The 23,508-nt window shown below is 40.8% G+C and overlaps 1 protein-coding gene and 1 pseudogene across 1 annotated transcript in view; one reads left to right on the top strand and one right to left on the bottom strand.

The window, feature by feature from the left end:
* Positions 1 to 23,508, bottom strand: part of LOC121465269 (ephrin type-A receptor 6) — a 919,159-nt gene that overhangs the window by 36,573 nt on the left and 859,078 nt on the right. Inside the window, exon 15 of the mRNA XM_041678454.1 lies at positions 3,402 to 3,551. Coding sequence (XP_041534388.1) covers positions 3,402 to 3,551 — 150 coding nt within the window. The remainder of the gene's footprint in view (positions 1 to 3,401; positions 3,552 to 23,508) is intronic.
* LOC121465291 overlaps positions 18,359 to 23,508 on the top strand; it is a 43,269-nt pseudogene continuing 38,119 nt past the window's right edge.

Below are 23,508 nucleotides of genomic sequence, written 5' to 3'. Positions count from 1 at the left end.
ATGGTCAAATGTAAAATTATATCTTGACCCAATGAATAAGGACTTCAGAACAAGAAGGGAATAGACAGCACTTGCACAGAGTAGTCAGGAAATTTTGACTAAGCTAATTCTTCGTCTAAATGGAAATTCTGGTTATGGGATCCATCACAGATATGATAACTTTCAATATGTTTTGCTAAACAGAATTCCAGCTCCCATTCCTGTAGCAGCAGAAGGCATTCAGGAAACACATAAAAGATTTTAGCTCACTCTGCTATCATCTGGTAATGTGTTGATCAGAAGGCTTCAAGATTCGTCTCCCCATCTCTAGCCCCACTTTTCCCTTCCCTGTTCTCGGATTCTTTCTTGAGTATTCTTTTGTCACCCACAAGGACAGTGAAGCCACAGTGACTGAGACCCCAGTTTGGTTTTGTGGGGAGAAAAGTTCATCCTGATGCCGAGAACAAAGATGATTCCTGGCTGTAGGATTTTCTCCTGTTCCAGATAGAATCCAGGCAGCCAAATGAGGCTTAATAAACAAAATCACTCTCTAAACGGTCATCTTGGAGGCTGATCATCAAGATCTATGGCCAGAACTGCTGGGTGAACTGTTGGTATGATCCAGGCAGGGAGAGGCTGACAACAGGGTCTGGACTACTCTAGGCAACAATTAAGAACAATTTACCTGGTTGTCTGAGCTGAAATGGCACATTTGGGCCATTCTCCACAGAAACTGTCCTCCTCGGCAATCTGTCTTGTGGTCTGGCATCCTCACTTGTACCTGATCTGCGCTACGAAAGCTCTGCCCATGCTTTGGCACCTCTGCAGAGAGGGAGAGTCCGACACTAGCAAAGGGAGAACATGGATCTTTCTTTGCTGGAGTAAGTACCACCGGTGTCTCTTCAGAGACAAAATCACAGCCTCTTGCTATTAGAAGGCACATCAAACAAGAACCCAACACGTTTCTTTCTCATCTTATTTAGTCGCGAACCTGAGGCACTTTCAAAGCTTAAGTAGTCTGCATAATTGAGTCACAGTCCACATCATCATGGTCATGCTTCCTGAGCCTGTGACTGCAATGTGTCCCAAGAGGAAAGAAAATTTAGGGATCAAGAGATGCAGGAAATTGCTCTTTCTCTTGGTCTAATTTTATTAGAATGACTCTCTCTAATGTCGAATAAAAAGGATTAATTATGATCTTTATTAACATAAGTGGATGACTTTTATGAAAGTGTTTTATGAAATAAACCCAGTCTTCCTCTTTTGTTTCACGCCCAGTAGTGTCAAGCCGTATATTGTATTTTTTGCTTATTTATTTTATTTCCAGTCTCTCTCTTAACTGTTAAAACATAAACTTCTTAAGGGCAGGAGATTACTAACCCCAAAGTGGAAGCTGCATGAATAGCAAACAAAGCAAAATAGAAGTCACAGTTATTCCTTGCTTTCTCCAGCTGTGATTTGTTCTAAAAGTTCACTATGGCTACAATCTAAATTTTTGAACAAGTCATTCAAGTTATTACCATGTGTCTCTAGACGTGGTGCTGAAGAGGACTTGATTCTAGAGATTTGCTTGCACGGCTTATTTCTGTTCAAATAGAATATGTACATGAGCAACATTTAGGTTTAGAATAAAGCAGGTATTACTGTGACTGAATTTAGGGCTTACAAGATATCAGCTAAACCGGGCGGTGGTGGCCAAAGCTACAGAGAAACCCTGTGTCGAAAAACCAAAAAAAAAAAAAAAAAAAAGATATTAGCTAGCTGTTTTTTTTTTAAAAAAAGAAGTACAAATAAGCATTAAAAATAAAACAAAACCACAACTCACAGTGGAAGTCCTGAGAGTGAAGGGTCAAATTTCCGGTTTGGGAATTTAACATCAGGAAGTTCAGGAAAGGCTTTGATGAACTGACACGTGCTACTCTCTCTCTCTCTCTCTCTTCCTCCCTCCCTCCCTCTCTCTCTCTCTCTCTCTCTCTCTCTCTCTCTCTCTCACACACACACACACACACACACACACACACACACACAGTGACAGGGTAACACGAAGAGCTGTGAGGTCCATTAGACAAAACTCCTCCGGGGAATAGAGGATTCTAGCCAAATGACACAGCTCTAGAATGCTCCAATGCTGAGTATGTCACAGAGGTTGCTGGCGCAGCACATTCTGTGTGTAAGACCAGATGTTCCAGATGTTCTGGGGGACCCTGCTAATGTGGCTTTGAGTTTGATGTTGTGCCTTGGAGAATAATGACTGTGAAGTTCATGTGACCTTATCACTGCTGCTTTATAGGTATTCCCCATGATCAGTCAGCGCATACCCACACAACAAAGTAAGAACCAGCTGCAAAAGTCACACTCCATGTCAGCAGAAGTATCAACTGTGCCCAAAATCTAACCAAGTTTATGCCTGCATATGAAATGTCAGCATTTGGGAAATAGAGGCAGGAAGATCTCTTGAGTTGGATTCAGGTTAGCCCAGGCTACGCAAAGTGAGTTGCAGGACAGCCAGAGTTACATAGAGAGACCCTGTCTCATCTCAACAAACAAAACAAAGCAAATCTTGTGAAATGTGAATACTCTGTAGTGTGTACTGTAGTGTGTAGTGTAGTGTGTAGTGTACTGTGTACTGTAGTGTGTAGTGAGGTATAGGGGTTTGTCGGGAGGTTGTAAGCTTTAAACAGGAACAAGGGAATGTGATGCTGCCGTGGCTATGCTCTGTGTGTGTTTAGGAATGACTACAGTCACATAGCTGTCTTTGCATGTGAGGACGGTCAAAATCACACCAGTGCTCCTTCCCCATCACTATAGCTTTAGAACCCCTCAGGGGGCATTGAAGAAGGCAAGCTAATTAGACAAACCTGGCTTCTGAGATGAGGCACTGGTGAGAGAATACATTGTCTGCTCTGACCTTGCCCGCACTTGCATCGTTGGAATATCTGTAATTCTGAATGCTGTCTCTATGACTGTGGGCAGATCATAGAGGCTGAGTGTATGAACTGTTCGGTTCTGTAATGCTATCAACCACAAATGTAATTGCTACAGATAAAACAGAACAAAAAAAAAAACACCCACGACAAACTAAAAGAGAGATTGGAGAAAAGATTATGCATCTCAAAAGAACCTTGAGAGATGACATCCACTGATAGTGCATCGCCTGAAAGCGTTCTCTCTTCTTCTCAGTGTTATCTATCATAGGCTGATATGGATTTTGCAGTGCTTCACTGTACTGCTCCGTGGAAGAAATGAGTAAGAAGTCAACATTACCCTCTCTTTTGTTTAACTGTAGGTAAGCATTGTCTTGCTGCCCTAGAACAGTGAGAGTGTCCTAGAGAAGATGTATATCAGGCAAGGAACAAAGCCCAGCTCACCCTGTTGAGGACTTTCCCACCCAAAGGCATTGTGCTTGCAGTCCATGCACTTACATCCTGGTTGGACATTTCCCAATATGGTCTCTCTCCATAGGACATCACCTCCCACATGACAATGCCATAGCTCCAGGCATCACTTGCTGAAGAGAATTTTCTGTAGGCAATAGCTTCTGGGGCCGTCCACCGTATAGGGATTTTCCCACCCTGAAAAGAAATAGGATATTTCTCAGTTGGCTCACAAGTATATTAAGACACAGGCATCCCATTTAAATATCTCTTGTTTGCAATCCCTAAGCACTTGATAATAATGTTGGCACTTTAAATTAAAATAGAAAAGAGAACTGGGGAATGTGAAAACATTAGAATTCCACCCCCCCTTAATTGTTATTCAGGAAAAATAGCTTTAATGGGGGAAAAGTATTACTTTGGAAAGATTTTATTTTATTCATTAGAGAAATTTATTTTTACTTTAGATTCACACAATTAAACACAGTATTATGCCATTTGGAGAAAGTTCCAGATTATAGGACATTAAAAACTAAATATTATTCAACACTCATTAAGCACTGCATTACGTTTATAAGTAATAATGAGTCTAAAGCTCAACTCTAATTGAAGACAAACGGTTAAACACGCTGAGCAGCCTTCCCAACTCCACATTTAGGAGAACATTATTTTGCTGCTTTTCCTCAGCTTTGATAACGTTATTTCATAAATAATCTTTACCACAATACAAGAGCAGAGGACGTAGGAAAACTTTTATATTTTTCACACGTGAGAGTACATTGCATTTTTTCCCTTCATCGCTCAAGTTTACATCTGAACATCATAAAGGGATTAAATTGCACACATTTATACCGTTTAAATGCTAACGTCTGTCATTGTGTCCTATTTCACTTTTATTAACATTTATCACATATTATCTGTTGAAAGACTCTGTAAATCCCCCTTTACTGTGGTGACAAGAATAAAACAATTCATCCATTTGATTTATAGCAATATTTTAAAATCTTAGCTCAGAACTACCACGTTGTGGCAGCTGTGTATGACCATGTCGCCACTAGATGGCGGTAGAGAACCAGAAGCTGTCTGGCTCAAACCCGGGCGATGGCTTCAGTTCTCAGCAAAATTATTTCCATCAGTCAGAACCCGCCACGGTGGGATTGTTTCAACATCCTCAGCACTTTCATGCGCACAGCATCTGAGCTCGCGATCTGCAGGAAATCTGTGTTAAAGGGACTGTGGGGGAGGAGCGGAGGAAAAAACAATCTGTGTACTTTCTTTCACCCTTGATGAATTTAGGGTTGGCAAAGTTATCTTTTAGAGGTGAAATTTCTGAGTACTATAATCTTTAATTATTTAACAATCGAAGCACTATAAACTTCAAGAGAAAAAGGATTAATTTGAAATAGAAACAATTTAGATTTCATAAGGTAAATGGGAGAATTAGAGAAATCCTCATTTCAGAGAAGCCCGGAGAGGAATTGTTAGGACCCTTGGGAAAAACACTTTGAATCCAATCCTCTGGTTTTTTCAAGTGAGTGAGCAGCCTAGTGTTCAGAGAGGACCAACTGATAGTATTTGAAGTCTGCTAGTGCAATCATACAGACAGCATGGTGTAATGTTGCCAGAGAGGCATAAATACTTCAGCTGGAGTGTTGGGTACATAACTAATTTTAATATTTAATGTGATATATTGTAGTAGCTTAGACAGGAGCCCAAGGTCAGGGTTTCTGTGCTTTAGGGCAGAGATCTCTTAAAAGTCATCGAATAAAGAGCAGGAAATCACATTTATGAAATAAGTGAAAGCAATCTAACTGGGAATGAGGGCAGGAGAGAGGGAGTCATTCTTCTTTTCTCTTTTTTTTGTGTGTATGTGTGTGTGTTTTCTGTGTGTGCCATGTGTGTGAGGGTGATTGTTGAGGCCAGCTGAGGCTTTCCTGTACCTTATAGCTGGAGTTACAGATGGTTGTGAGTGGCCAGAAATGGATGCTGTGAATTGAACTTTGGTCCTCTGGCAGAGCAGCAAACATTCTTAACTGATGAACCCCTCTACACACACAGACACACACACACAGACACACACACACAGACACACACACACAGACACACACACACACACTACACACACACACACACACACACACACACAGACTTCATACCCCTAAAAGATTAAATCTTTAATGTAAGTTTGCCAGAAAAACAACCAACCATACAATAAATCCCACAGAACCCACAGTTAAATTGGAATTCTAGGTAAATACAAAATAATATTTTTTACAGTATATATACTCCATGAAATATATACTCATACTTTTTTAAAAATTATGTCCCAACTATTAAAACTGACACTTATCATATATGAATAAATCAATCACCCTTCTTTAACTATAATTGAAATATAGATTATATATTTTGATTTGCTACATGAGGCAAACCATAGTTAAATGCACTAAAAATAAGATGTTGTAAATGCTGTCATTGAACATTAAGTGATGCCCCAAGGAAGACTGTACCACCTATGTGTCTCTGCCTTTGATAAGTGCAAAAGTGTTCTATGTGGTAGTGCAAAGCAGCAGCTAATGGTGGCAACTTTATTAATTTATTGACTCGTAAATGCTATCCTTACCCATAGGATTCACAGAAGCTATACATTGCATTCCAAACAACTTTCACGTGAAATATGACTTTGATCACACTCTTTCTTGAGATTTTCTTCTCTTCCAAAAGGGAAGATATTAAAAAAGAAAAAAAAATATTTGACAAGCTGCATTGCTACCTGTTGTGAAGTGCATTTACTCCAAATTCACGAGCTGAAGCCTCAACACACAGGGTGACTGTCTTAAACGTCTTTTAAAGTAAAGGTAATTCAGGTTAAATCAAGTCATAAGGGCGTAGCCCAGGATGACTGGTGTCCCCATAGGAGGATGAAGAGATAGCAAAGAATCTGCAGGCACAGAGGGAAGGCCATGTGAGGACACCCTCCGGAAGCAGCCAGCTGTCTGTGAGCCAGAGAAGCTTCCAGAAGAATTGCTGACACCTTGTTATTGGACTCAAGAATTACAAAGGAAAAATTTCTGGTGTTTAGGACACCCATTTGGTGGTGTTTTCTCATGGCAATGCCAGAAGACTATTACACTACCCCAATTTTTTAAAAAAATGAACCTCATTCAATACTTGTTCAAATGAATACCATCACAAAACGAACAGCACATCTTTATTTGAAATTCTTTGCCCAGTGTTGTCTGGAAATGGAAAGTGTGAGCCAGAATAATCCTAAAATAAAATGTGAAAAAAATGGGACAGACGTTTAATGTAGAAAATATAATTTTAAGAAAGAAAATGCATGAAACTAATAGTGGGTGGAAAGTGGAAACTGGGATGCTTCTGAGCTCACATGTGATAGAGATAAGGAAACAGTCAAAACATATTTCTTTTTCCTGATGAGGAATGCTAAATATAGATTATTTCTAGTTGTAAGATTAGGCAAAAAGGAAGAGACACTTAAGCCTAGGGCATGGTTTCTATTTCCTGCATAAAAGAAAGTAGAATTCATAAAAGAAAAAAAAGAAACACAATTCATGAGTATTGCATATGCATGTGCATGCTTGTGTGTGTGCGCGTCAGGGTGCACATGATCATTAGCACATGTATGGAGCACCCATGTGGAGGTCAGAGAACAGCCTCAGGTATCAGCACATGTATGGAGCACCCATGTGGAGGTCAGAGAACAGCCTCAGGTATCAGCACATGTATGGAGCACCCATGTGGAGGTCACAGAACAGCCTCGGGTATCAGCTCTTGCCATAGCACATGTATGGAGCACCCATGTGGAGGTCACAGAACAGCCTCGGGTATCAGCACATGTATGGAGCACCCATGTGGAGGTCACAGAACAGCCTCGGGTATCAGCTCTTGCCATAGCACATGTATGGAGCACCCATGTGGAGGTCACAGAACAGCCTCGCATATCAGCTCTTGCCTTCTAAGGAGTTAAAGGCAGGTTCTCTTTATTGTTGGTGATGCACAGCCAGTTTACTGGCCCCAAGCTTCTGAGGTTGCTCCTCTCCCCATCTCCCATCTCATTGTAGGTGTGCTTGGCTCACAGATCCCTGCTGCCTTACTCAGCTTTATGTGCACCCTGGGAGTTGGAACTCAGGTCCTCAGAGGTCCATGGAGCCACCTCCTTGGCTCCCCTCCCTTTAATAGAAAGGACTAACTTAAGCCGTGCTTAATCTCATCTCCATGCTTGCACCCTTGAGCGCTTAGGTGCTTTTTGTCTCCTTCCATTTCTTTCTGTTATTTCTGGAAGCTCTAACCACCAGATGCTTGCTTCAGGTTTCAGGAATGAACAAATAGTATAATTTTTTAGATTTGAAACCACAATCATGGTTCGTTGTTTCACCATATGTTAGAAGAAAAGATCCTAATCACAGGGACTAACTGGGATTCTGAAGCGCTTTCATTAGTAATTCCTCTCTTACATAGCAGCAAGCTTAATCGCTAGGGAACAAAGGAAGAACAGGAAGTCAGAGACATATATGCTACTGAAACTCGGGCTTAGCAAAGCTTTTACTCTGTTTTCCAAATTATATTCAAAGCTTGTTACCTACCAAATAGGTAGTGGGTTGCAGATATAAAAGGACTGAAAACAGAATGAGGAACTCTGCATACTTGTATATTCCTGCATACCCAGCACCCCACAATGCAGCTGTACTACAGATCTATTTCACACGTAAATTTTAGAATGTAACCATATTGTCTCTAATGAACAGGCCTGTCAATAGATATGTAGTAAAATTAAGAAGATTTTACTTTAATTAATACTAAAATCTAACAAAAGAAATGATCCAGAGAAAGTAAAGACATTTGAAAAATTCTCTATTTCTCATTCTCTGGATTTGATGTTTAGCCTAAAGAAAAAGGTTTTGGATGGACAATAAGCTCTTTGGAGGTTTTTCTTTTCTTATAGAGCCTATTTATGAAGCCCTAAAACTTTAAAAGATAAGAGTTATGGAATAAACAAACACCCAGTAAATATATAGAAATATTTTTAGCATCCTTAGCTATGAGGAAAAGGCTAATCAAAATTACAAGGAGGTTCTATCTCATCACAGTCAGAAAGGCTATTATCAAGAAACCAAGCAACAAATGCTAGGCAAGATGAGAGAGATAGGAAGAGGGACCTTTATCCAGTTCTGGTGGGAAAGAAATTCAGTCTCTATGGAAATCAGTACAAACAAACAAATTAGCAAATGAACTAAAATGAGCTACCATGTAATCTAGCTATAGTACTTGTACTTATATATCTGGAGGAATCTAAGTTATTGTACCACAGAGATTCTTTTATATCCATGCTTATTGGAGCACTATTCATAATAGCCCAGTCGTAGAATCTGCCTAGGTTCCCATCAGCAGACAAATGAAATATGGCACTAGTACAACATGGAACTTGATTCAATAATGAAGAGCAAAATCGTGTTATTTGCAAGAAAACGGATAGAATTGGAGATCATCATGTTAAGCAAACTAAAATAGATTCAGAAAGCGTAATTCACATTTTTTTTTGTATGGAAGGTCCTTCTGTCTATGTGTTGCTTTTATTGGTTAATGAATAAAGAATTGACTTGTACTATAGCATGGTAGGAGGAAGGCGGGGTCAGGGAGATGCCATGGAGCCATCGCTGGAGATAGACGTGCTGAAACTTTGCTGGTAGGCCACAACATAGTGGTGATATACAGATTAATAGAAATGGGTTAAATTAATATGTAAGAGTTAGCCAATAAGAAGCTAAAGCTAATGGGCCAAGCAGTGATTTAATTAATACAGTTTCTGTATGATTATTTTGTGTGTAAGCTAGCAGGGTGGCCAGGAAAAATAAGTGGCCTACTGCTACACATTTTCTCCCACCTATGGACTCTATCTATCTATCTATCTATCTATCTATCTATCTATCTATCTATTATCTGCCTAATATCTGTCTGTTTGTCTTTGACATTTAAAAGTAGAAGGGATTGTTTAGGAAGAAAGGAACCAGTGGACAGGAGAGAGGAGCTGGGGTAAATATGAGCAGAAATACATACTAACTACCATAACTCATCATAGAGCACTTGAAATCACTTTTCACAGCATCTAGGCTCAGTTGTGACTTACTTTGTGTGTCTGTGTGTGTGTGTGCGCTCGCGGGCGCACATGCATGTGTGAGTGGTTTTTAAAGACAGGTTACTCTGTGTAACAGTACTGTCTTTGCTCCTGTCCTGGAACACACTTTACAGATGAGGCTGGGCAAACTCACAGAGATCCGCCTGCCTCTGCTTCCCAAGAGCTGGTATTAAAGGTGTGCACCACCACTGCCCGGCTAAGTGTGACCTTCAACAAAGCTTGTAAAAGCCAGAGGCAGTCAGGTGTGGGGTGTACCACTGTTATCAGCATTTGGGAAAGAGGAGGAGGTTCCCTAATTGAGATCAGTTTAGGTGATATAGTGGGTTCAAGGTCAGTTTGAGCTAAGAGGTAACTGCACAGGGCTGGTGAGGCCATGGTTCTTAAAAGATGACCTTTTACAACCACCATCCTAAACCAGTCCTAACTTCATTCTAAAGACTTACTCATATATATCCATAGATAAGTGTAAGTCACATCCCACATCAAATTAGCTTCTCCTTACCAGAGATGGAGACCAGTATAGATAAAGACAACTAGTCAAAATGCAGAATAACAACTGTGTGATGCCCTTCCTCATCTGATAGACACACAACACTACTCCTGCACCCACAGGTCGGGAGATGTCATGGAAGAGGGGCAGAAATATTGTAAAAGCCAGACGACTAGGAAGGCTGCTGTGAGAGTGTGTGTGCCTTGGCGCTATGACAGGGAAGCTGTACCCATGCAGTTGCCATAGCAGGGCTGTCTAAACAAAGCCAAACAACACTAGCAACAGTTGATGTCCCATGGTAGATATAGGAAATGTCTTTGGTTCCCACCACTGGATAAAGACCTACAAACAATTCATGATTGGGATGAACTCCTTGAATAATTATTCAATAAATGATGAGTCATCAACCTTAGAAACACACAAGCAACACTGAATCAGGGGTTTATGTTTATCTGATGATTCATTTATAAGTGTATGTAATGACAATGGTTAAAGAAGAGGAGGTTATGAATTTGAGGGGGGTTTGGACTTGGGAGGAGCAGGAGGTGGAGAGGGGAGGAGAAATGATATAATTATATTTTAATTGAATAAAAAATCTAAGGGTTGACATTGTAGTTCAGTGATAGAATATTGGCTTAATATATACAGGTCCTAAATATGATCACCAGAAAAATGCACGTGCATGCACACACACACGTACACATCACAGAGCACATACATGTGCATATGTGCATACACAGATCCCGAGGTGCCAAGACAGTTCTGGTAATTGACAAAAATCTGATCCATTTTCAATAATTCCATAGTTAGTCTTGTTTTGGTCAATTTGAGAAAATGTAGATAACTAGATCCTGTTCCTAAAATCTTGACATTGTCCTAAAAATGCCCCCTTAAGCCTGAGGATATTCCTTATCTATCTTACTATGTCACAAGTAAAATTCTATTACCAAAGAATAGCATCTGTGTTGGAATGCTGAGTGGACAGACTCCTCTTTGTAGTTTAACCTGCTGACAGTGAATGTCCAAACTCCTTACCCTTCCCTAATGCTTCTCTTTGTGAGGTCCTGGGACCCTGGGCAAGCTCCTCAACATTTTCTTTAACAATGTTACCAAAATATATCTGTCCACATAAGGACAATTTTGCATAAAATAATTTGATTCACAGATGTCAGACTAAGACATACTGCTCTAAGCAAAGACTCTTTTAGATATGGTATTTAAAAATATTATTGTTTTTTATTGAGACATAATAGTTGTGTGTTTTATGAAGTACGTATTATGATAATTCACCATGTGTATACTACGTAATAACCAACTCAAATAAATGCTTCTATCTCCTTCAAATATTAATCATTTGTATGATTGAGAATTCGCACTCTTCAAGTCTTTGTGAAATGTACATTAGATTGTTTTAACTAATAATTATTCTACTGTGCCATAAAAATACAGATCCAATTTCTTCTCTCTGTTTTGGTACATGTTATTTAACCTCATTTTTCTTGCCCACCCTCTCCTGGTTTTAGTGACAACTAATTAGATAAACTTTCTAAGTTTTCAGAAGTCATTAGTTCTTAATAACCTCCGTTACTTGAGTTTGTTCTCCAAAATTTCTAGGTTGAGAACTAAACTCTTATCTAGTGATGGTGGGGTAATTTAACGTGATTTGGTTATGAGCACATTTCCTTCATGGATGGATTAATGCTATTAACATTGGGTGGGTTCATTATTCCTGGAATGCATTTGGCTTCTCCCACTTCTATTCTTTCCCTGTCTTGTACAGGAAAGTTCACACATGCCCTCTCCTGTCCTATGGGTTAAGATGACATTGCAGTAAAAAATCCCTTGACAGACAGACTCTTCAATCTTGGAGTTCCCTGGCTCTTGAACTGTAAGAAATAAACCTTTGTTCTTTATAATTACTCAGTATTTGGTACAGTGTTACAGCAACATAAAAGAGACAAGGAAGGCAAAAAATATTTAATGAGATAAATACTGCAGAAATCTATGGCAAACAGTATTGCTTTATGCTACAAAAACAGTCTTGTGTGAAACCAATCTTGGAAATACCTGTCCTTTGTCTCAGACTTCTAGTATTTATGTCAAGGAGCTTTGTTATGGTCATCTTTGAGGGTTCATAGTCGGCTATTTTATGAACTCGGACCTATCAACTCTTTGGCCTTGTGCTAAGACAGGGTTAATGTTTTTCTTGATTAAGAGATTCCTGTTTTCAAGTGAATTTATCCCTCTGTAGACTGGTGGAGTAAAAAATAAGAAGGGGTGGGACAGGGAATGGAGGGATGGGATAGGGAGTGGAGGGGTGGGGTAGGGAGTGGAGAAGTAGGATAGGGAGTAAAGGGATGGGGTAGTGGATGGAGGGGTGGGGTAGGGAGTGGAGGGGTGAGATAGGGAGTGGAGGGGTGGGTAGGGAGTGGAGGGGTAGGTAGGGAGTGGAGGGGAGAGGTAGGAAGTGGAGGGGTGAGCTGGAATGGATGCTCTAGAGATTCATCCTTTCCTCCCACCCCAGGAATATTGTCAGTTCCTGCTGTCCTCCTTCATTCTAATACTAGGCCACCTTCTCCCTCTGATGATGAAATAAATAATTATATACTTTGAAAACTTCATTAAAATGCATTTCTCATGAAGAATAGAGACAGATTAGAATGACTTCAGATAAACACAGAGTCAAATCATAAGCTTTCCTTCCCACTTTCTAAAACAATTTTTAAGCATGGAGACTTTTCTCGTCCCATTCTCATGCTATAGACCTGGGGTGGCACCACATTTTCATCCATTGTCTAAATGCAGTAAGCAGCTAGTGAATGAAAATTTTTTGTTTCTTTTAATAAAACAGTGCTTATCGCACCATTCAAAGTTCTAAGAACCAGGATCCTTTTAGCCTACTCCCTCCGAAGTTGCTCTGGAAAGTAATTCATTGCCATTTCCCAGTACTCTGTTTCAATGAGAACATAGGTGCTACACCATTCAGTGGATAACACTGTTCTGGAAGACAAGTGTTAAGTTTTCTCTTCTACGGTAGAAAGTAGACAATACAGGACACAATGCTACTGTAATACGGAGAATTAAACACAGCTGTTATTATGAGGATTGCCATTGCATTTCAGCACAGAAAACTTCAAAACTGTTCACAGTATGGATAGTTTTTTTTAATACCTCATCACTCATTATCGCTTTGCAAATATATTGATGACAAAATCTCAGCAGGATAAATGGTAAAGCAAGAATTGAAGAACTCTCCTCAGTTTGTCCTGGATAGCACTTTCTCTTATTGGCCTCCTCTCCTCTCCTCTCCCCTCCCCTCTCTCCTCCCCTCTCCTCTCCTCTCCTCTCCCCTCCCCTCCCCTCCCCTCCCCTCCTCTCCTCTCTCCTCCTCTCCTCTCCTCTCCTCTCCTCTCCTCTCCTCTCCCCTCCCCTCCCCTCCCCTCCTCTCCCCTCCCCTCCCCTCCCCTCCTCTCCTCTCCTCTCTCCTCCTCTCCTCTCCTCTCCTCTCCCCTCCCCTCCTCTCCTCTCCTCTCCTCTCCCCTCCCCTCCCCTCCTCTCCTCTCCCCTCCCCTCCCCTCCCCTCCTCTCCTCTCCTCTCCTCTCCTCTCTCCTCCTCTCCTCTCCTCTCCTCTCCCCTCCCCTCCCCTCCCCTCCCCTCCTCTCCTCTCCTCTCCTCTCCTCTCCCCTCCCCTCCCCTCCCCTCCTCTCCTCTCCTCTCTCCTCCTCTCCTCTCCTCTCCTCTCCCCTCCCCTCCCCTCCTCTCCCCTCCCCTCCCCTCCACTCCCCTCCTCTCCTCTCCTCTCCTCTCCCCTCCCCTCCCCTCCACTCCTCTCCTCTCCCCTCCCCTCCCCTCCTCTCCTCTCCCCTCCCCTCCCCTCCCCTCCTCTCCTCTCCTCTCCTCTCCCCTACCCTCCCCTCCTCTCCTCTCCTCTCCTCTCCCCTCCCCTCCCCTCCCCTCCTCTCCTCTCCCCTCCCCTCCCCTCCCCTCCCCTCCTCTCCCCTCCCCTCCTCTCCTCTCCCCTCCTCTCCTCTCCTCTCCTCTCCTCTCCTCTCCCCTCCCCTCCCCTCCCCCCTCCCCTCCCCTCCCCTCTCCTCTCCTCTCCTCTCCTCTCCTCTCCCCTTCTCCTCTCCTCCCTTCTCCATTTCTCCCTTTTCCTCTCCCCCCCTCTCTTGCTCTTTCTGTCCTCCTTTCTCTTTATAGAAGACTAGGCCATGGCATCTTCTTAATGAAGTTTTAAAAACCTGTGGTCTATGTGGTAAACCTGAGGAAACCAGCACGGCAGTGATGGCTCAAAATGTACCACATAAATTATAAAGTGAAAGATTAGTTATTTGAGGTGATTAGCTACCATTGAGATTGAGAAATTTAATACCTTAGGGTATCAATCATGTTGCAATTATTTGCATATACCACATTTGCTAGTTCTGTTTCTCTGATAGCCCAAATCCCATCCATCTCTATTCATGGTTGGAATATTCATGTTATTTTTGGAAAGCATTTAGATCCTGCTATTAGGACAATACATTGGAAAAAGTGAGGCAAAGCTGTATTTATTCTAGTATTATTTGTAAGTCCTGCTTGAAACAAAATTTCAAAAAGGCTATGTCTCTAAGGAGAAGGGGTGCAGGGTGGTAAATCCTAGTGCACTCTGGAGAAATTGATGGTGTGGAGGGAAGGCAGCTGGGAAGCCAGACGGCTACCTGGCTTTGCAGTTCCCTTTTGTCACTAATTTGTTCTGCCTCTGGACAGATGATAGGTACTACTATATGTTGGTGGCTTTGGATTGGGTGGTATTTTAGACTCTGTGAAGGACTAATATGCTATAATTTGTTAATAAGTGTAATTCTACAGTGAGTTAAACACAGGGAATAGCCTTTCCTCCTGTCTAAGGTAATGCAGACAGAAAAGACTCTTGCTGAACTGGGCTGTTTCCTCTTATGTCCACAGAGTGTCTTGAGAGGGCCTGGTGCTTTGAGTGTATTGAAGAATCAAGGTCTTGAGTGTGGTGTTTTGATGCATCAGTTCAGAGTGAAGCGGTGACCTCAGATTACCCATTGTGAGACAGGGTAAACTGAGGAGAGAGGAGATGGCAGGATGAAATCTTTGGAAGCTATTCGTTTAGGTCCAGCTGCTCAGAATGCAGAGTACTCTGTGAGGACCAGCTAGGAACTCACAAACCCATAGAATCCAAAACTTAAATGTCTGGATATGAAAAAGTTTAATAACAGCTGACATTATTTTAGAGATAGTCATTAGTTGAGAGGATTTCTAAAAATGCCAGAATTTTTAATGTGTTTAAAAATTGAGAACAGACTGGGCAGTGGTGGCACATGCCTTTAATCACAGTACTTAGAAGGCAGAGGCAGGGGAAATCTCTGTGAGTTCGGGGCCAGTCTAGTCTACAGAGCGAGTTCCAGGACAGGGACCAAAGCTACACAGAGAAACCGTGACTCAAAAATCAATATAGAAGAAAGAAAGAAAGAAGGAAAGAAAGAGAAAAAGAAAAAAAAATGAGGACAGTTTATGACCATTAGGGGCAGCATTGGGACATCCACTGCTGTGTTTATTCCATTACTCCAAGTTTTCCTTTTAACTTTTTTTTGTTATGTAAAGCCCATCAAGATCCTTCAAGTCTGAATTGTTTATAACTAATATAGCTAATTCTCTTACTGATGGAGGAAGGCTAATAAAGGAACTGCCCTGGCCCATTTTATTGGTTAGAGGATAGGTGGGAGGAGTAAACAGAACAAAATGCTGGGAGGAAGAGGAAGTGAGCTCAGAGACTCCACAGCTCTCTCTGGAGCAGATGCCTCAGGCAGAGACACCATGCCCTGCTCCCGGGCAGACACACGCCATGAAGCTCCGACCCAGGATGGACTAGGCTAGAATCTCCCCGGTAAGCGCACCTTGGGGTGCTACACACAGATGATTAGAAATGGGCTAAATTAATATGTGAGAATTAGCCTAGAAGAGAATGGGCCAAGCAGTGATTAAATGAATACAGTTTCCGTGTAATTATTTCGGGCATAAGCAAGCCAGGCAGGCGGCTGGGGTGTTGGGGACACAGCACCGCTGCCCCTATTTACTTCATCTTACTCTACCCCAACTTCACCTCTCCACTCCCTACCCCATCCTTCTCTGTCTCCTACCCCACCAATCTAGAGGGCTAAATTGACTTGAAAATAAAAAGCACTTAGTCATGAAAAAATTAAGCCTATCTTAGCACATACAAACAGTTGACAGCTCTGAGTTCATAAAATAGCATAGCCCGAGACCTCAGAGATGACATGACTCCTGACTGACACTGGAAAGCACGCGTTTTCTGTGTGCTGTTCGACAGTGTCCCCTGCATTCACTATTTCACTTCCTGCAGTTTCAGTTGCACATAGCTGATTGAGGCTCAAACAGTTTCTATCCAAACTGTGTGTGATTGAGTGTCTACAGTCACAACCACTCGGGAGGTAGAGGCACAAAGATCCTTTGAGTCCCCTGGTTCAAGGCCACTGGGCCGATGCCAGTCAGGTGTCTTCACAAAGATGGAAACTGGATGGGATGAGTAAGGTAAATGGTGCAAAATGAAAACATTTACTTTTCAGTGTTATTTTAATTGCTATGTACTTGGCTGGTTATAAGAAGAGGAGAAGGGGAAAATTTTCAGGTCTGAACTTTCAGTTTATAAAGTGCAACACCAATGGGAGCACTATAGGTCATTGGTGGCATTCATTCATTCATTCATTCATTCATTCTTCTAGTGTTTCTTTGATCAAATATCTTTTGAACCCATTTCTCATGCCAAGTGAGAGTTACAAAGAAGACATTCCTCTAGTGAGATAATGTTAAGATAGGAGAGACGTGGATGTATGCAAGCACTAAGATTCCTCTAGTGAGATCACGTTAAGGTAAAGTAATAGCACCAAAGTCTCTGCCAACTTCACTGAGCAGCAAAAGAGGAGGGATGAGCAGTTTGGATGGCCGTGGAGAGAGAAGAGGGTTTGCAACAGAACTGCCTAGAGGTTTCCTCTAGTAGGAAAATGATTATAGAACAAGGTCAGACTGTCTCTTCAGAGAAGTAGCAAGCTGAAAGAGACAGCACCAAGCATCCGAGGAGGGAAAAGATGGCTCGAAGAGAGACCAGCAACTTGACTCATCACTTGGAATAGTAAGCACCAGGATTGCAGGATGCTCTCTTCATTTGGAATGCCTTCCCAGAAACTGAATTTTGCTATTTTGGTTGTATCTGCTGCTATTTCTATGTGCAAAATTATATATGATTGGTTTTTTTTCTTTCTTTGTTTTCATCCTACTTTTATTTCTTGTGGCTTAGAGATAGGTATCTTGTAGTAAAATATGGTATAAATAATCCACTTTTTAAAAATATAAAGGGATACCAGCGACTCTAAATCTTCTTTTTGACCTTTTGACTAAACGTGTAATGAAAAAAAATGAAATTGCACCAATTCTGGCAGAGTCACCTGCGGTACGTGTGTGCAATCATGCGTCATGCCGAGCAGGTTGGAAGGCCTAATTTTACTTGCATAAAATATTCACCATTGTACAGCAGATTTTCCCAGCGAATACATTTTGGGAAAGCAATGCTTCTCAAAATGAGCCTCCAGCTTGTTCTGCTCTGGTTTAAGTGTATCATTTGGGCTCTGAAGCCTTGTTCTCATGGACAGCAGATGGCTCTGGAGGACACTGCCGAATGGCATCGCATGACAGGATCTGGATGTACTTGCCTGTGAGCAGAATGAAGCAAGGAAGAGTTTTTATCGTCTTTAAATGTTATCGCAAGCCAACGGCAAGGGATAGCTTCAAAGAAAAGAAAGCCCATTCAGACATGAGATTTCTTTTTGAACAGTCCAGATATCTCAGGTCCTTTCTTAGGCTAACCAAGATGTTGAAGTCTTAGGTTTTAAGCCTAAACTTTCTTCTTTGGATTCTAAGCAGGAGGAATTTCAGAAGAACTGAAACTTCTTGGACACACAGTGTTGTTCCATCCTGCTGTTCTTGTGAATTTTTTGGTTTCTTTGAAGAGATGATCTGGCCTCCATCTTTCTAATCAAACTCCTACTTTTCTTGCCGATTGCACATATTGCCTCTGCTGTGAAGCCCTTCTTTGCGTTGAATGTCTCTCCATACTTCCCATTCTCCTCTGTATTCTTTTTCTTGTTCATTCTTTTTGTTCTGGTTCTCTGTTCTCCTGTTACTTATCACTGTGTTTGTGCAACAACTACTAATTGTATGTTCAGGAAGAGAATTTGTTAGCTTGGTTTTTTGACATCTTCTCTCACTTAAAAATGAGCTTGATCAAATAGCTGCTAAATTAATATTAGTTAAACGAATGCTAAATATGTAGCATGAAGCAACAATGGGGCACTCCTCTAATGGGTAATGAACGACATATTGTAGAGGATTCTATGGACTACAAGAGGCACAATGATTGTGGAGACCGAATGAGTGAGGGCTTCCAAGAGGTGATGAGAATGAGATAATAAGAGCTGTATGTAAAATTAGATTATCAATGAATTGTGGATAACGAAGGGATGTGTTCAGGAAGAGAGAGAGAAGAAAGCATGATGCAGCTAGAGTTGCTGAACTAAGTAGGGTGCAACTGGACAAAATCATGTGGGAAAGGTGGATGGAGATGGCAAGCAGGTGGGGGGAGGTCAGCAAGGACTTCCTAAGTCATTCTAAGAAGAACTTGAGCCACAGTTTAGGTCAATAGTATATCATTAAAAAGCTTTATTCATAGGGGTGATAAAATCATGGTTTTTTACTTGGTTTAGGTATTTTTGAGATTATTTTGGATGTAGATTAGGAATGGAGGGGATGAATAGAAATAGGAAAACTTTGGCATGTTTAAGAGGCTGGTGATGTTATTTCATAATTCTACAGCCATACCATGACATCAAACCTTTACATATTAAAGGCTTGCTTAATGTTCACATTAGATAGTGTCCATTTTACAGAGAAGAGTGTGGTGACAGTTACTCTGCTGAACACAATCTAAACACAAGAGTCCAAAGTTGGGTATTAAGTTTGGAAAATTCTCTTTTAAGAACCACCATTTATATACAGATGTATATATCCAGTTGTATAGATACAGTAGAACCATCATTTATGTATACATCATGTTTATATTTCAGAGTAAGTCTCCAGGACAAAGAAAACCAACAATAAGTTGTATTGACTTGTAAGAGGAGGTTTGCTGTAGAGACGCACTCATGTGATCTGGGCCATGGAGTTCCATGCTGAGGTGACCAGCACCATGAAGAATGAGGGAAGTCAGTGGCATATTTCAGGCTGAGTGGAGGCATGGAGAACCAGGAGAGCCCAAGGTATAACTCTAAGCGGAAGTCAAAAACCCGAGGACAGGGTGAAGGGCTAATGCTTAGGAAGAAGCAAGGCTGAGGTTCAGGTCTAAACCCTCAAGAGCTTAGAGCTCTGATGTTGGAGGACAGAAGACAATAGATGTGCCAGACATAATTCAACCTTCCTCACTGTTTTGTTCTACCCAGTTCTTATACAGACTGGATGATGACTGCTCACTTCAGTGAGAATGAATCTTCCTAATTTCATTGGCTGAATGCTAATTTATTAATTTATATATACTCACATTTATAAATAAATAATAAATAATAATTTAATAAATGTATTAATTTATATATACTCACATCCAGAAACAGCATTTTACCAACTATGTGGGTATGCTTAGGGTCATTCAGTTTCACGCATATGCTTAGCCACCACACTACCAAGGTCCTGCTAATTTGACTAGAGAACTTTCATACAGGTATCTAAAATTAATATTGTTATGATTCAAAAAACATCTCCTCATACCTAATTAAGGTGATTTTTGTATTAAACATTTTGTTTTGCATTTTTGTATAATGACAAGTACTAGGTGAAAGAAAGAAAATTCACTCAGCATGGTTATTTTTCCTGTGTTCTCATCTACAAAGTTCTATAAGTCCAATTTGTCAGTTTCATCTTGACAACAAATTTGCCCAGGGAAGAGGATGACACACGGGTTTAGTGTCACACTCTAGTCAAGCAGACTCAAGGTCAAATTGTGGCAGCAGTTCAGTGGACCAAAATCAGCAGGTACTGTTGCCATTGACTTTATCCTTTATTTAAGCACAAAGCAAGATAATTTATTTGATGGTGTTTCCTGTTTCTCTCTTGGGCCCCTGGTGATGCTCTAGTTGGGTGGTTAGAGGGCTTCATAGGATGACTTGTCAGTTGCTCCTGCGCTTGTCAGTTTACTGTTCTGAGTAAACATCTTTCAAAGCATTAACCTTGCTTTCATATCTCTCTGGTAAATAGAACTGAACTTAAAACAGAGCCCTGAGATTCATAAAGGAAAAAATATATACGGGTAGAAAAATAGTAAAATAAATCTAAAACATTGAAAAATATAAGATAAGCTACTTTTGAAAGTCACATTCCAGAAAAGTTCTGTTTTTTGGAATTACTCTGAGCAGTGTCACCCCCAATTAGGATTGGATTGAAATTTGCAAGCAGTTGAAAATCAGGATCCTTTGATCCAGCTTTGCATCATTGACAAGCTCTTCCCAAACTGCTTCTTCTTGGAATCCAGAGGAAACCTCATGGCAGTGCTCTGGTCCACTAGCATGGCTGTTGGAAATGCCTCTTGGGGACATGATGCTCTCTGCCTGACTCCAGCCAGAACTTCAGGGTCTCTCCTTTAAGGACTAAATGGTTCTACCCTTTCCCAAGTATCTTTTAGAAAAGGGGAAGAGCTATGTGCATGTGTGTGTAGGTGTAAAGATCAGTCTTGACTGTTGTTCCTTGTGCTCTGTCCACTTTAAAATCAACTAAATCATATGTCTGAGTGTGTGTGGTTCTGTGTGTATGTGCACACGAATGAAGATGTTGATGGAGGCCAGAGTCACAGGATCCTTTTGGAGTTAAGGCTACAAGGCCCCTCTAGGTAGGGTCTTCTAGAAGAGCGGTGAGTTTTTAACCACTGAACCATTTCTTCAGCTTCCATCTTGATTGGCTTTGTGGTTTTTTATTTGTTTTGTTTTAAGATTGTATTTTAGTTACAACATTTCCCCCCTCCTTTGCCTACCACCTTCTAAACTACAACCATTAAGCAAGGAAAGGGAACAGCTCAGGGCTAGGCCTATTACACCACAGAAAAAGGCTACAAGTCCTCACCATCAGATACTTAGTAAGAAGTCTAGTCATTTTATTTAGATTAAAAAAATGCAACTCTAAAAGTTTGTCTCTGTGGTTAGATTTACAAGTCAGAGTTCTTAGTATTACTTTTTTTTTTTTTTTTGGTCAAAACATGCTACAGTTCTTCTTGGAAATATTATGTTTCAAAGAAAACAGTTTTCCACTTTGTCAACTGGGAACTTCCAATAAGTAATAAAAAAAAATCTTCATTAGTAGTTCCCTTACACCAATTCACTTTAGCACTGCAGGAGCAAAACGTTTTTTTTTTCCCTCCATTCTAATACATTGATCTTCACAAAGGTTGAAAGATAATAAAATATCTAATAAAAATGCATAGCTTTGACCCTCAAAATCCTTGTAAGTGAAAGGGGAGTGAATATCTCTGAATGTTAAAAATCTGTACTACAATCATATTTCCTTGGCAGGCTGATTTAAAGAGCTTTACATGACAGAGAAGTTATACTAGCCTTGACATTACGACGGGCTGAAGAAGATTCAGATCTGTTTTTATATTTAATTGGAGTGTAAGGGTCAGACTGTCAGAGCAAGAGAGTCTTGCCAGTTGTCAGGAAGGGCTGCTTCTGAGAACATCAAATTAGGAATGCAGATACCTGGCAACACGTTCAATCAGGTTCTGAATTTCTGAATCTGGGGAAGTGGCTAAGCATCAAGCTATACATTATTCCTGCCACCATAATTTAAGGGATTGATTGCTTCATACTTGAAGGAGGCTGGAAGGGGAGGAAGGAAGAGACCAGAGGTGAATGTGAATGTCAAATATCAAGTTGGACTGTACAAGAATAGAGGGTGGGTGTACACTGTCAGGAAAAGGCAAATGTGATCACCTTAGATTTCAGTAATTAAAGTGAAATTCTATGCATTCTGTGGTTCAGAGAAATATGTTAACATAATTTACCAAAGTATACAAGAGAATATTTGAATTTGTTGCTCATCTAAAATATGTATTAAAAATCAGGTATAATAAACACACCCTTTTTCTCCTGCTGAAGGGATATAACTGTCAGTGCACTCCAATCAAGGAAGGAATGACTCATCTGATCCTTTAATCTGACACCTCTCCCTGTCTCTCTCACTGTCCAAAGGTGGATGCTCAGCAAACACTGGTGTATCGAGGGTTGCTTTCTAGGATTCGGGACCTACACTACCTCGCATCAGGGAGTGCTCACGCTTTGTCACTCAACAACAAGCCAATCACGTGAGACTTCCATATCCATTCGTTTCTGCTTGGGTTTTTTTTGTATTTTGATTTTTTATTTTATAGATCAACCTATATTCATTTATCATATTTGGATACTTTTTATAACTTGGTAGAGTCTATAGGCCTTATCAGAATGATCTGGTAACTGGAATAATTGGCAATTTGACTGTATAAACTATGTGAAATGTTTGCCTTCCTGGGCTACCAACTGTTATCTGCTTCAGCCTCCATCACAGTCCACCTGCTGCCTAGCCCCTGGCTGGTGAGCTGGCCCATATATGGTTGCTTCCAGTTTACTTCTCTTTTATACTGTTTTCTCTCTTTTTCTATGGGTTGGGCTGAACAAGTCTACTCTACCATCAGTGAAACACTAATCCAAGAAAAAAGATCTTTTAGAGTTTCTGAAAATTTCTGAAAATTTACTGGCTATGATGGGGTTATACTTATGACAGTGTTTTATGATCTTAAAGTAAATTACATGTATTCTTTCTATATATTATAAACATTCATTGTGCATGTATATTATGTGCATATATGTCTTATTTCCTTCATGCTTCACCTTTTAGATGCTATTCTATCTTAAATGTCATACTTGTTTCTTTGTGTCCCTGACTTAAAATATTGTTTAGTTGAGCTAAGAGACTTACTTACTTTCTACCATCCTCATCTACTTCTTGGATCCTAGGTCACCCTTGAGGCAGACCAGACCCTAGGCTTGTGGGTTCCAGAGCCACACCACACAGAAAAGGTCAATAAGTTGTAGACTCTAGTGTGTGACTTCTATTGCTGTTTTATTTGAAAGACAAACCACAGAGAAGAGAATACACTCTAGGATCGTGCATGGTCACAGAATTAGTCGGTCCACCCAGAAATGAATCTATAATTTCCAGAATGCTGGTAGGTTATAAACCAGAGACACAACAGAATTGTATGACATCACACTTTCTTCTTGCTCCTTCCCATGAACCCCTACAAAACCTGACTTCTTTATACAACTGAATTTGCAAGCTTCTGGTCATGTGTAGACAGGGACTTAATCGTTGTATCTTTTGTCTCTCACTCACACAGTCACAGGTAAGGGTC

This window comes from Microtus oregoni, unplaced genomic scaffold (genome assembly GCF_018167655.1).
Source record: "Microtus oregoni isolate MIOR12 unplaced genomic scaffold, Mior012 000030F_ref0000283, whole genome shotgun sequence".
Taxonomy (NCBI): domain Eukaryota; kingdom Metazoa; phylum Chordata; class Mammalia; order Rodentia; family Cricetidae; genus Microtus; species Microtus oregoni.
Note: the sequence above shows the minus strand (reverse complement) of the source record. Positions and strands in the feature narration are given on the sequence as shown.